This window comes from Periplaneta americana, chromosome 8 (genome assembly GCF_040183065.1).
Source record: "Periplaneta americana isolate PAMFEO1 chromosome 8, P.americana_PAMFEO1_priV1, whole genome shotgun sequence".
Classification (NCBI taxonomy): Eukaryota; Metazoa; Arthropoda; class Insecta; order Blattodea; family Blattidae; genus Periplaneta; species Periplaneta americana.
This window is the reverse complement of record NC_091124.1, coordinates 24,067,664-24,083,366: the sequence shown is the minus strand read 5'-3', so window position 1 is coordinate 24,083,366 and position 15,703 is coordinate 24,067,664. Positions and strand designations below refer to the sequence as shown.

The following is a 15,703-nucleotide window of genomic DNA, read 5'->3' as shown; positions in this document are numbered from 1 at the left end:
GGGTTGTAGGGCGTGCGTGTTTCATTTGCTTATGCAAACAGAACAGACAATAAAAGAAAAATTGAGAGATGGAATGTGGGGCGACATATTTCACGAGTGCATAGACAGTATTACCTCAATTGTAATTCAGCCACCGGGAACAGGATGCTGCTTGGATCATGCCATGGATATCATACCGAAACTAATTTTTCACTATATGAAATGTCGGTTCTTCTTCCGGACGAAACAAATCCGACGAGAACTCCAAGCTCCGAGAGCCGCCAAATCATCTCGTAAATTCTCCAAAGTGTCGGACAAGTAACTGTTGGTGAGTACATATTGCACGCCTACAAGCAGCCCTAAGTTAAGTTTTACATATTAAACTATTATTTGTTTTACAGTGTGATGTATATGAATGTGTTTTTCTTTCAAATAGTCTTAATGTTGTAAGTACAATGCCAGTTACGTACGTATGTGGAGCGAAAGGTAAACAGTGCAACTTACGTTAAATGTATTTACGTACTTACACACGGGACAGACTGAGCGAACTCTGCACTAGCGCCGCGTGGTATCGGCCGTTTGAATTAACAGAGTGCGACCACTACTTCTTTCTATTCGTTATGCATGTAGTACATATGTTGGAAATGTAACTGAGAGTGTGATTATTAATAGCGATAAATAAGAAACAAACATCCAGCTAAATTCAAGCAGTTTCATAATAATAACAACGTGATACCGGTATTACAATATACAGTAATTATCAGCTGTATACTTCTCTTATTCTCGCCGCGACCGCGACAATGTGACTTCCGACTTCCACAAGGTGTTCAAGAACAAACTTGATAAAAGATTTACTATAAACCAGATGGAAATCTTTGAAAATGCTTTCCTGCACTGAATAACAAAGACTGATTTGAAATTAGTTTCAAATGCCTCTTATGTAGTAGACACTATTTTTACTAAATCACGAACAGTTCCAAACCGTTGCAAATTTGTTGTTGGAACATATCTATTACTAATGGCTTGTGCAGCAAATGCTGCAAACTAAGTTCATTAGAAATTCAAATTAAAGATTTCTCAGATATATTTTCCAGGAAGGATACCACACATTTTGAAGGTTATTTGCTTTCATAATAATTAAATATATTCCACGAAAGATATTACATTGAAAGCAAATAATAACTCAATGAAATCTGACCCTATCAAAAATATATCTTTAAAAAGCTTCTTCTCTCTGAATAGGTTTTATGCAAAATGCTTTTTCTTGAACATATCCATCTTCAGTCCTTTGACTTTTAATGCGAAAGCGCATGCAACAATGCCAAGACGATCAGTCAGTTTTTCTTGTGGGAGTAAAGCAATAGCTATTTGATTGCGGATTGCAGGTGAGAGTTAAGAAAATGTTAGATTTGCCATGCTTTCGAACAATAGACATAGCGTTTTGGCATAACTGCTGCATGTTTCGGGAACTGACTTCAAATGTAGAGGGAGGAATCACTTATTTTCCTGGTGAGAGATCTTGTTGAAGTAATTGGGAGACTACAAAATCTTTTAGGCCCCTCTCTTATTTTATCAGTAAGTAATGTCTTTTGGTTTTTCATTAGGAATTGTAATCTTTGTGCTTAGCCTATACAGGGTGATTCACGAGGAAAGGTAAAAAATTTGGGATGTGAATTCTGAAGTAATTCTGAGTGAAAAAGTTCATATGAACATAGGTCCGTTTTCGAACGATGGCGAAGCTAGATGCAACATGGCAAAAGTATCACTGAATTTATTTTTCATATGCATACAAATCTTTGTTTTCCTTTCTTTTGCGCAAATATCCTATGCATATAAATATTTTGGTCGGACCACTCGAGAAAAAGCTACGTAGTTGACAATGCGAAGAACACGGAGTTTTTAAGTTAATGCGACAACTTTGAACGACTGTCCTTGAGCTTTATTTTTAATATGGTGATTACGAATACTAGTTGGGCTTGAAATTGCAACCGCTTAAAATGTAAAGACATATTATTGTGTATCATAGAAATACGTGAGATAAGAACATCTTCTATCGCTTTACCAGTTAATATTGTCACTTCTATTACGTTTTGCATGAATTATTTCACACCAACTCATGTTCCACTGAATGTAGTAAAACCTTTATTTCGGGTTATAATAAAATAACGTATCTAAAATAATTTAAATAAATTATCAAAATAATAAAAAGTCAGTTGACCACAAGTTCGAACCTGGGTTAAACTACACCGAAGCCTTTGTTACCACTGCGCTATACAGAGGTATGTGGTAAAGCAGTTGAACTACGTCTTATGAATGTTTTCATGTTTGCTGTCTATTATATTTAATTTTGAATTCTTAAATATTAAATAAAAATGTGTTTTATGCCATATTATATTGTATATTAATCAGACATGTCACATTCAATCAAGAGGTCATCCCTCATTTACGTAATTTTAATTTAATATTATCTAATTAGCAATATGGCCGCATTTACAACGGAAGAGATATAAACAAAAGAAGCGTGTCACCGCGCTCCTAATTCGTGACTGGATGACGTCCAGTGAGTTAGAAGAGAGATTTCTTTTCTTCGTATTTCTTTCCAATTTTTATTGTTTTCAATAATTTAACGTTCATCTGTTCAATTTTAATGTAGCCTATGTTCTTCTCCTGGTTGTGAAAGTTAAATGTGCAAACTTTGGCAAATATCGGAAAAAAGCGTGTAGATTTGTATAGAGTACGCATACGCATACACACAGACACACAGACACACATACACACATACACACATACACACATACACACACATAAACATAAACATAAACATAAACAGACACAGACACAGACACATACACATACACATACACATACACATACACATACACATACACATACACATAAACATACACATAAACATAAACATACACATAAACATAAACAGACACAGGAACATACACATACACATACACATAAACATACACATACACATAAACATAAACATACACATAAACATAAACATACACATACACATAAACATACACATACACATAAACATAAACATACACATACACATAAACATAAACATACACATAAACATACACATACACATAAACATAAACATACACATAAACATAAACAGACACAGGAACATACACATACACATACACATACACATAAACATAGACAGACACAGACACATACACATACACATACACATAAACATAGACACATACACATACACATAAACATACACATACACATAAACATAAACATACACATAAACATAAACAGACACAGGAACATACACATACACATAAACATAAACATAAACATACACATAAACATAAACAGACACAGGAACATACACATACACATACACATACACATATACATAAACATAAACATAGACACAGACACATACACATACACATAAACATAAACAGACACAGACACAGACACAGACACATACATAAACATAAACATAACATAAACATAACATAAACATATACATATACATATACATAAACATAAACATAAGCATAAGCATAAGCATAAGCATAAGCATAAACATATACATAAACATAACATAACAGCCACAGTGACTTTTATAGATAAGATGCTAAGGAACATGAGCAGCTTTCATAATCTCCTGGATGTCCTCAATATTCTCGGCAAAATCAACAATTTTCCTTATGCCCACGAACGAAAGTCAAAGTCAAAGTCAAAGTCAAAGTCAAAGTCAAAGTCAAAGTCGAAGTCAAAGTCAAAGTCAACTTTGGTCCAAAGTCTCGTCTATGAATACGAACCTGATACACGCACCTTACACATTATCTAGCGCATAAGCAGTCAGTACCTCTCCTAATAACTGCCCACAATACGTCGATATAAATGTGTAAGAAACTTAAAAATTATATTAATTTCAGTGTAATTATTTCTCTCTGACTTTTGACTGGCTATTAGTACACAAAGCACTGAAGGAAACTGAGAACTGTATTTCTCGATTACGAAATCATAAATTTCTGAAGTATTTACCTACACCATCAATTTTCTTATCTCGTTTCGTTGATCAAAGATAAACTACTTGTTTTACAAGATACAGTTCCTTCCTCCTTATTGTTCGCTGACATAAGTGGTACTATTTATTATCTTAAAATTTAAAAACAACAAAACATATTGGTCACATATTATATAATTATAGATTTGGAGTTATTTGAGAATATTAGCAATTATATGCAATAAGTGATATTGATTTTCAGGTTATTCATCAAGATGACGTGAGAAAGGAAGCTGAAGTGCACAGGTAAGGAGTTTTTTTTGTGTTAAATTTAATCGTACTGAATGAATACAAGCTATAAATTGAGCTGATTCTATTTTCTAAGACATTCTATCACCGATCAGCAGCATGAAGACATTTGTGGCTTTGACACTTCTGGTAACCTTCGGCCTTATGGTAAGGAATACTGAGTCACTTCGCTATTAAAATACTCGTAATAATTATATAAACAACACTTTACATTTTCACTTTTGAAATCACATTTGTTTAAATGAATTAAACTGATATCGAATCTTTAAATTTTGGGTCCACTGTAAAGCAATAATTTATTAAGTCCTCATTTTTTACAAGTTCAAATAAACTTTTTTATGCGCCATAATTCGCTAAGGTACTCAGTGTTAGAGCGCCGGGCTTTTAAGCCACGGGATCCTGGATAGTCTCTGACGAGGTAAGTAGTCTACTCTTCTCGCTACTAGCGACATCTATGTGCCTGCTCCTAGAGTCAGGTAGAATAACGACAAGTTAAGGACATTATTCTGTAAATAAGTCACTTTTAAAGGGATCAGAAAACAAGATTTTGGTATTCAGTTACTTATAGATTCAAGACCGAACTTATTAAGCAGTCATACATAAGCTACAGTTTGTTATTTCTGATTTCTGGACTCAGACTAAATCCAGAAAAATCACAAGTTATAATAATGGGCCACCAACGAGCATTAAACAAAATAGATCTAGCCACTCTATCAAATACAAAAATAAATAATACTGCAATTACATATAGTAAGACAGTAAAACATTTAGGGGTATATTTAGATTCAAATTTAAATTTTCAAAGTCAAGTGACCTATATATGTAAGAAAACTTTTTCCATAATTCATTCCCTCAGACACTTAACCAACGTTTTACCTCTCAGCCTTAAAAAGAACCTGATCCAAACTTTAGTGATGCCCCACTTCGATTATTGCGATTCTCTATTCACGAGTCTAAATAGCCTACTGATCTTGCCCACAGACTACAGCGTGTTCACAATATCTGCGTTCGTTTCGTTTGTAACATTAGAAAATTCGATCACGTAACACTGTCACTAGAATTGTTGTCTTGGAGTCCACTTGAAGAAAGAAGATTCTTCAATTCTCTCTTATTACTATTTAAAATCATCCACACCTCCACACCCTCTTACCTAGCATCTCGTTTCGTTTACCTTTCACTACCTCGAACCCAGAACATGTACCTTCTCTCTATCCTCTGCACAGAACATCCTTCTACTCATCATCTTTCAGCATATCTATTCCACGCCTCTGGAACTCTCTCCCTGACCATGTCAGAGACTGTCGGACAATATCAAAATTTAAATTTAAATTAAAAAATCACATTCTAGTTCATAGAATTGCTTGTTGAACACCTGTCAGGTTGCGCAACTTCGCCTTAACCCATGACATATAGTAAATATTGTAAATATGCTTTTGTAAAATTGACAATTAATATGTAATGTATTTATTATTATTATTATTATTATTATTATTATTATTATTATTATTATTATTATTATTATCAGTTATCACTATCATCATTGCTATCTCTGTTTTATTTTTTTCTTGTATTAGCTCAATGAGAGTTCTATAGTGTTGTTTTGACTCTGTTGACCTTCTATAAGACTTTAACTTAATTTGTATTGTTTTCATCAGTGTTTGTATTTCTTTTTTGTATTTATATGTGCTATCTGGTAGGATGGAAGAGAAGGCCTTATGGCCTTAATCCTGTCAGATTAAATAAATAAATAAATTATTCCTTATTAAATTATAAGCAAGAGCAAATGCTCTCCCATGATTATATGGATATTTTAGTAATGGTGATTCAAAAATTCACGAACTAGTGATGTAAAATATTATTGCATAACTTGTATGGAATTGAAATGTAGTTATCCACATTACAACTTATAGAGGCCCGCAAGTTAATGAGAGGTTATATATGTAAATATTCAGCGCACTGAGTAGATTCAGAACTTGAATTTATATTTGATTACCTATACTTTTCATGACATTTTCTAACTCAAACATTAAACGAAGGAACAATGATTTTATCAATGTAAACAAAGCGAATCTGAGAAATATGTGTTGTTTAATGGCTTTTATTGAAATTGTATATGTTTGTAGAAATTTGCTTCCTGCATAATTTACAATGCTTGGAATAATGTTATTTCTCAATGTAATTTAGGCATTATAAACATTGAATTTAAGAAAATAAAACTTCTGTACAAGAATTCATCACATTCAATTAATACACGAACTGATGTAGACCTTTGTCCCTTCGTCTGGAATGTTGGTAAATTTGCTTACGTCTATTCCAAGACGTATTTGTTCTTAAAATTGTTATTTCTAAGATTTCATAGAATATGAATCTAATCTATCTTATGTTTAAACAGGCCGAAGCCCGATTCTATTCACGATTGCTGAAGAAAACCAAACCACAACCAGGTACATTCATATCAATACTTAAATTTTCAGTAATGTAAAATTGTACGAATATTGTGAGGGCTATAAAGTAAATCATCATCATTATCATCATCATCATCATCTACATCTACTTGGGTTGGACCTTCTAGGTTCGTTCCACTCACTCAGGGATCAAAGTCATCTTTGGTCGACCAACATCTCGCCTACCAATGGATCTGTAAGTCATAGCTTGTATCGTTATCTCTGATTGATCCAGTCTTAAGATATGGTCTTTCCAATTCTCTCTCCTTTCTATTATTATATCATTTAAGTTAAGGACTGTGAGGTTACTGATTTCTTCTCTTCTGTTATATTCAGCTACATATCGTAGAAAATTCTTTTCCGCTCTCTCTCTCTTCTTTTTTATGTTCTATTACGTGGCCAATTTTCGAGTGCATATAGCAGTATAAGCGTGGTCATTGTTTTATAAAATTTAATTTTGTTTTTTTCCTTGATTTAATAGTTTCACACATATATGGTAAAGGTGCCTAATTCCGTCATACCCCTAATCCCGTGATAAAATTTCAATTGACACCCATGGAGTTGTGGTCTCTGACTTTTAAGTTTTTGAAATACCTAACAGATGCCAGGAGATGTCTTCTTTTCAATTCTATTGACTACGCGTTTTTTCATAGAAGCAGTCGACTGCAGAAGCTTTTGTTCAGTGAAAGGTGGTTGACCAGTAAGTTTTTCTTTCTCTTGTGACCGCTCCTGAGGAAACATTTTATATTTGAGGTAAGAATTGATATAGCGTTATAAAAATGATATATTACTGTAGATTATAGTCAGCTGAATCAATGTGTATGATTATTTAAACATTGTGAGACAATAACAATGCTACAGGAGCTTTCCCATTTTCGGATTTATTTTCATATTTCTCCTTCCTGGCTCACTCGACCAGTGATGCCAACACTAAATTGTGAAAATTAATGTCTATGAAAGAAAATAGTTCATGGAAATAATAATAGAAATGAATTATAGAAAACATCAGTTATAAATTATAATAAAATAATAGGACATATATTTAACCCAATTACTGCTGTTCTTAGGAATATAAATAATGAGAAATAATTGTTTTATAATTCAATTTATTCAAATTTAATTTTGCAATGAATTTCACTTTCAGTTTATTTTGTTTATAATATATTAATATGTAATACGTATTCCTAAAGTTACACAAGTATTTTTTCTGAAATTTGTCACTTAGGCCCTTTTTCTATGTTGTAATGTCTTGCTTAATCCATATTAAAACAATATACCATGACTTTAAAGTGTTTTTCAAAATACACGTTTGTTTTCTGAGCAGTTAATGAGGATTATTTTAGTATCACGGAATTACAACATCAATCACGGAATTAGGAAACCACTGTAACGGAATTTGGATCCCTGTCACGGATTTAGGAGCCACTGTATAACAATGAAGAATCACAGTTATAATAAATTATTATTATAACAGAAAAGTATGTGTTAATCTTGTGTATGGATTACTAATTTGTTCACAATTCAAATTTCATGATAATTTATATTGACCACTAGTGAGTAAGTGTCGATATTATGTCAAGTGCAAAGGACTAGATCGTATATATCAAACTTATGGCTTAATATCTGTGACTGTATGAAAAGTGGTCGACAATGTTCAAGATAGTTTGACTTGGATAAAATTCTAGTAGCTTTCTTTTGCAAAATCAGAACACTCCCAATTTTGGTACCATTTCCCCAGAAAATTAAGGCAAATCGGATTATTGGTTGAAAGATGGAAAAGTAGGCACATCTCAAATAATTTTGAGAGACGCAAGTCACTAGTTTCTTTAACAAATATAAAACTCTTGATAACTTTGTGCATATAATATATTCGATATGATGTTTCCATGTTAAACTACAAAATCCTAGAAAATTTATGTAGTTTTTGACCTTATTTATTAAATGATTTAGGCTAAAAGTTATGTTGATATCTTTTCTTAAACAAAAAAAAAAAACATTAGATTGAAACCATAAAGACATCTGTGTAGAATATCGTTGGTTAGAGCATGTAATTCATTCAGAGCAAAGCTAGAACATAAGAATGTACAGTAGAACCCCGATTATCCGTCACCCTATTAACCGATTGGTGAATTAACCGTCTGTCTTTCTTTCGCTTTTTTGCTGCAGAAATGTATGAAGCACTGTACATTATATTAGCACGTTATTTTTTTCTAGAGAATGTTATTACAAGCCTTTTTCCTTACACAGTATGGTCTAATGTTCTAATTGTCATACTGTATAACTTTTATATCCACTGTTTTCTACGGGTATCAAAAGGAATGTCGTTATGCTAAGAATAGAAAAAAAAGTCTAAATATTTGAATGGTTTGGGGAAAGAGAAACAGTGGCTCATCTCGCATTAGAATAAGAGGTTGGAGTGTATAAAGTCTGTAAATCTAAAACACGAGACCACCACTACTCATATATTTCCACAGATAGCCATTACAAGGAACTTCCTTGCCCTTTAAAAACCCGCCGTTGACAACCAAACTTAAATTAGTGAACTTCTGATCCACTATCTAGCATATTAAATGCAACACCGTCAAAACCCGAAGGGAATTACGAAAGTGTAAATATTATTCACTAAATTTACGAAAATATTTTAAGGTACGGATTATCCGATTTTTTCGATTAACCGTTCAGCCCACCCCCTTCATTACCACGGATAATAGAGGTTCTACTGTAGTATCATCAGAATACATATTAATTGTTATAGCTTTAATAAATTCAGGAAGGTATTTAATTGCTATAAAGTATAGTAAATGACCAATTCTTGAGCCTTGTGGAACACCATATTGGGTAGCTACTATTGAGACTCGACTAATTTTCAACTATTGCAACTAATTGCCTTCTACTATGAAGAGAGGTTCCAAAAATATTTAATTTATTCCCTAGAATACCACAGAATTCTAATTTAGATAAAAGACTTACCACTGGCATATTATTTCAAATGCTCTAAATTAATATTATCATGCTTTTTAAGTTTCTACAGAGTGTTATGAATTCTGCCCATATTACTGCGTGTATTTTGGTGCAACCTTCTTCATGAGATAGTCTATTTCAGTTCCTACTCGGAGATCAAATCATAAGTATTTGCAATAACTATGACATTTTTCCTTGGGTATTATATTCATAGTCCTCTGAGCTGTATCTATCTCTGTTCTATTTGAATGTTTTATTATTTTGTAGGCTTGATTTAGAGCTCCATGTTTTCAATCTCTATCTTGCTGACATAATATTATATATAAAGTAGAGTATTCCATTACTTAACTTTGTACTTCTCTTTGTTTCAAATTTAGTTGGCAAAGTACATATACGCGACTCAGGTTCCAGAATCACTAACGGTCAGACAGCAGTCCGTGGCCAGTTCCCATGGCAGGCTGCTATCTTGGTTGACAGCGGCTGGGTCTGTGGAGGATCTCTCATCTCAGTCGAGTGGGTCCTTACTGCAGGGCATTGCATGTGAGTTAAATTCCTGCAAATCTAGTTGAGAATATTAAATAAACTATACGATACGAGCGCCTCGCGGTATAGGCAGTATTCAAAGCTCTTCGACAATGCGGACTGCGTTATTATTCAGATACTAGATTTGTTTCGCTCTCTTTGTGGGAGGACAGCTGCAGCTTTTGGATATAGAAGGCAGATCACTTCATTGAGTAATCCAGATATTACAATTATTTATCTTCATGAATAACCACTTGCGGCCTAAAACTACATCCATCAGGAATCTGAAAGTACTTTCTTGTTAAAAATTATATGTTTTCTTAATACTCACATTGTTTCTTCAATAGAAATGACTTCTTCATGAAATAATGATGCATGTAAGCCTATAATTATAGTTAAAAAGCATTACACAGAGATATTATTATGACGTAATGCGAGAAAACGGTGTGTTACTGGCGGGCAGCTCCTTGTGCGTTGTTTAACCCTTCATGCGAGGATACACTTTTTTTTCTCTTTCTTTTTCAGTTTAAAAATGTTTCGAAACATCTAATTTACAATAAGGTCTTCAGAGTGATCAAAAAATATAACCTACATGTTAATGATTACGACAAATTAAAATACGGTGAAAACATCTGAATGGTGGAGCAGCACAAGTGAGCCTCACTGCTTCTTCTGAGTCCTCTCCGCGAGTCCGTTACGCTGGCATGACCTAGCTTGTCACAAATATACAGTATGTTGAGCCAAAAATGTAAAAATTCATGATGATACAATTTTGGCTTTTTCCTGAAGTTTTCTTTCACTCTTCACAAATTTTCGTACCTTTAGCACTAAAAAAGATAATCATAAGTACAAAACAACATTGAAATACAAATTGCTGAGCCATTTATACCCGAAGCCACACTTTCTGAAGTCGAAATTGGGACAGAAAATCTGCAAAAATTGTAAGTCTCCAGGTAACGATAAAATTCCAGCAGAATTAATACTAGAGGGTGGAAGTGCATTACTTAACGAAATTTATAAGCTTGTACTTCCTATCTGGGAAAAAGAAATTGTACCAAAATAATGGAGGGAGTCCATAATCGTACCCTTCTTTAAGAAGGGGGACAAGGCTAACTCTAGTAACTTTCGAGGAATATCACTTTTGTTGACGTCGTACAAAATTTTGTCCAATATTCTTTTGAGAAGATTACCTCCATATGTAGATTAAATTATTGGCGATCATCAGTATGTTTTTAGGCGTAATAGATCAACTATTGATCAGATATTTTATATTCGACAGATAATGGAGAAAAAACGGGAGTATAAGGGTACAGTGCATCAGTTATTCATAGATTTCAAAAAGGCTTATGACTGGGTTAAAAGAGAAGTTTTATATGATATTCTTATTGAATTTGATATTCCCAAGAAACTAGTTCGATTAATTCAAATGTGTCTCAGTGAAACGTACAGCAGAGTCCGTATAGATCAGTTTCTGTCAGATGAGTTTCCAATTCACTGTGAACTAAAGCAAGGAGATGCACTATCACCTTTACTTTTTAACTTTGCTCTAGAGCATGCCATTAGAAACGTCCAGAATAACAGACAGGGTTTGGAATTGAACGGGTTACATCAGCTGCTTGTCTATGCGGACGACGTGAATATGTTAAGCGAAAATCCACAATAGATTGGGGAAAACATGGGAATTTTACTGGAAGCAAGTAAAGAGATAGGTTTGGAAGTAAATCCCGAAAAGACAAAGTATATGATTATGTCTCGTGACGAGAATATTGTATGAAATGGAAATATAAAAATTGGAAATTTGTCGTTTGAAGAGGGGAAAAAATTCAAATACCCGGGAGCACAGTAACAAATATAATGATACTCGGGAGGAAATTAAACACAGAATGAATATGGGAAATGCCTGTTATTATTCGGTTGAGAAACTTTTATCATCCAGTCTGCAATCAAAAAATCTGAAAGTAAGAATTTATAAAACAGTTATATTACCGGCTGTTCATTATAGTTGTGAAATTTGGACTCTCACCTTGAGAGAGGAACATAGGTTAAGCGTGTTTGAGAATAAGGTGCTTAGGAAAATAGCAGAAAACTCTGTCGCCAGCGTCTCTTACAGGCAAGCACACTAGTGTACTCATGACTCCAGGCGGTTACTCACTATTTCAGTGATGACGTTTCATTTTCACCAGAAATTATATACCTAAATTGTTATTGGAATTCGGCAATAATAGTGTAGGCCTAATGAAGAACACAATATTGACATATGTACTTAAATAAGCGTATTTATATAATTAACAAATACTTGGCATTTTCGTTTGTGTCAATAACTTGAAAGTGTATGTTTCCTGGGAAATTGTGTTAATTCTTTATTTAAAGCAATAATAAATGAATAAAGAAACATAAACACCTCGAAATAAAACTGCAAGAATTGTATATGTATTCAAAATTACCACATATAGATATTATGAAAATAAATAGTTTGTACTTATGATACTTCGAAAAAAAAAATCGAAAAATCGAAAGAGAATTGGGAGGACAAATTTAAAAGGTACGCAAACGCGTCCTTACATGGGGTTGGGGGCTGTACGAAACTAAATATGTGAGCTCCAAGCCTGTTGGCCACTAGTCTCCGGGTTACGCTGCTCCACTGAAGGAGCTCTAGAAAATTTTCAAGGGGAAGCCGAAATTGGACGTAACCTCTTAGGTACCACATACGTGAGGGGGACGGAGATTTGTTATGATACTTACTCACTGGTTTTTAAGGAACTCGGAGGTTCATTGCCGCCCTCACATAAGCCCGCCATTGGTGCCTATCCTGAGCAAGATTAATCCAGTCTCTACCATCATATCCCACCTCCCTGAAATCCATTTTAATATTATTTTCCCATCTACGTCTCAGCCTCCCCAAAGGTCTTTGTCCCTCTGGCCTCCCAACTAACACTCTATATACATTTCTGAATTCGTCCATACGTACTACATGCCCTGCCCATCTCAAACGTCTGGATTTAATGTTCCTAATTATGTCAGGTGAAGAATACAATGTGTGTAGTTCTGTGTTATGTAACGTTCTACATTCTCTTGTAACTTCATCCCTCTTAGCCCCAAAATAAACACTTCCAAGTTATTGACACAAACGAAAATGCTAAGTATTTATTAATTATATAAATACGCTTATTTAAGTACATACGAGAATATTCTGTTCCTCATTATATTATTAATGCCGAATTCCGATAACAAGTTAGGTATATAATTTCTGGTGAAAATGAAACGTCGTCACTGAAATACTGAGTAACCGCCTGGAGTCATGAATACACTAGTGTGCTTGCCTGTAAGAGACGCTGGCGAGAGAGTTTTCTGTTCAAATGTGTACTGCATTGTCACAAAGTACGTCTATACCGAACTAAATGGAAGTCAGCTGTATGCTAATGCTCTAATCTTAACGTTCCTTCAGCCTGTGTTATCTGTCAATACTACGCAAAACAAAACCTTCCCATATTCGATCCAGGGATATGTGCACACTGTTTCTTTGGCAGTCACGTTCAATCTATTATATCAGGGAGGGGCACATTACGTGATTCTGAGAAATGAGCGCTGTGTGCTTTAAAGAGCTTGTCTCGCGGGAGATGTGACGTATGTATACTGTACGTCATTCAGTGTTGGTGCAGTGGTGACTCTGCAATATGAAGGCGAACTTTGAAGACGGAGCTTCCGCTCATAGACTAAAGCGGACCGCTACTCCCAATGTTTTTAATGTATCATGGGAGGAGTAGTTATTTTTCGTAGAGAGCAGTGGATTAGCAAAGTGTTTAATTTGGCATAAAACACTCCAACTGATCAAGAGGTTCAATATCCAACAACATTATTCTTTACAACATGCTACTGAATATGACAAATATGTTGGTAATGAACGCCATAAATTAATACAACTTAAAGAAAATGTTTCTCAGGCACATTATATTAGCGTATCTATTTGATATTTACATTGCATTAAAGTTATTATACACTTAGTAATATATAATTTTAAATTATACAAGTATTACGATATATAATATATAATATTATATATCATGAACTGTAATATACTATACTATGATATCTCATTAATATGTGTATAATTTAAAATTATATATTACTAAATGTACTATAATAACTTATAATGCAATATAAATATCGAATAAATACTCTAATATAATGTACCTGAGAAACATTTTCTTCAAGTTGTATTAATTTATGGTCATATATCATATCATATCATATCATATCATATCATATCATATCATATCATATCATATCATATATCATATCATATTATATCATATATCGCATCGCATCATTTTATATTATATTATATTATATCATATCATATATCATATCATATATCGCATCACATTATTTTATATCATATCATATCGTATCATATCATATCATATCATATCATATCATATCATATCATATCATATCATATATCATATCATATCTCATATCATATCATATCATATCATATATCATATCATATCATATATCATATCATATATCATATCATATATCTCATATCATATCATATCATATCTCATATCATATCATATCATATCATATCATATCATATCATATCATATCATATCATATCATATATCATATCATATATCATATCATATATCATATCATATCATATCATATCATATCATATCATATCATATCATATCATATCATATCATATATCATATCATATATCATATCATATATCTCATATCATATCATATCATATCATATCATATCATATCATATCATATCATATCATATCATATCATATCATATCATATATCATATCATATATCTCATATCATATCATATCTCATATCATATCATATATATCATATCATATCATATATCATATCATATCATATCATATCATATCATATCATATCATATCATATATCATATTATATCATATATCATATCATATCATATCATATCATATATCATATCATATATCTCATATCATATCATATCTCATATCATATCATATCATATCATATCATATCATATCATATCATATCATATCATATCATATCATATCATATCATATCATATCATATCATATCATATCATATCATATATCATATCATATCATATCATATCATATCATATCATATCATATCATATCATATCATATCATATCATATCATATCATATCATATCATATCATATCATTTCATTTCATTTCATTTCATATCATATATATTATATTATATTATATTATATTATATTATATTATATTATATTATATTATATTATATATAAACAGGATGGCAATAATGCACTTAGTGAATCGGCCATGAGAATTAGCTACAAAATTTGCCACGAAATTGCAAAGGAATTGAAAACATTCAACGAAGGTGAATTCATCAAGCGATGTTTAATTATACTGGCAGATGAACTCTGTCCACAGCAAGTAGGGGAAGTGGAAGCCATACGCCTGTCTCGTAGAACCGTGGTGAGGAGA

General features: G+C 32.8%; 1 protein-coding gene across 3 annotated transcripts in view; it reads left to right on the top strand.

The window, feature by feature from the left end:
• Nucleotides 1–15,703, top strand: part of LOC138704585 (brachyurin-like) — a 103,641-nt gene that overhangs the window by 26,698 nt on the left and 61,240 nt on the right. The window contains exons 1-3 of one of the 3 annotated variants that reach the window (XM_069832634.1): nucleotides 4,274–4,426; nucleotides 6,672–6,723; nucleotides 10,062–10,224. The exons of 1 other annotated variant lie outside the window; for it this stretch is intronic. In XM_069832634.1, coding sequence (XP_069688735.1) covers nucleotides 4,379–4,426; nucleotides 6,672–6,723; nucleotides 10,062–10,224 — 263 coding nt within the window. In that variant the 5' untranslated portion in view covers nucleotides 4,274–4,378. Of the gene's footprint in view, nucleotides 1–4,273; nucleotides 4,427–6,671; nucleotides 6,724–10,061; nucleotides 10,225–15,703 lie in introns of those variants that run through there. One more of the 3 variants, XM_069832635.1, reaches the window with a different exon arrangement.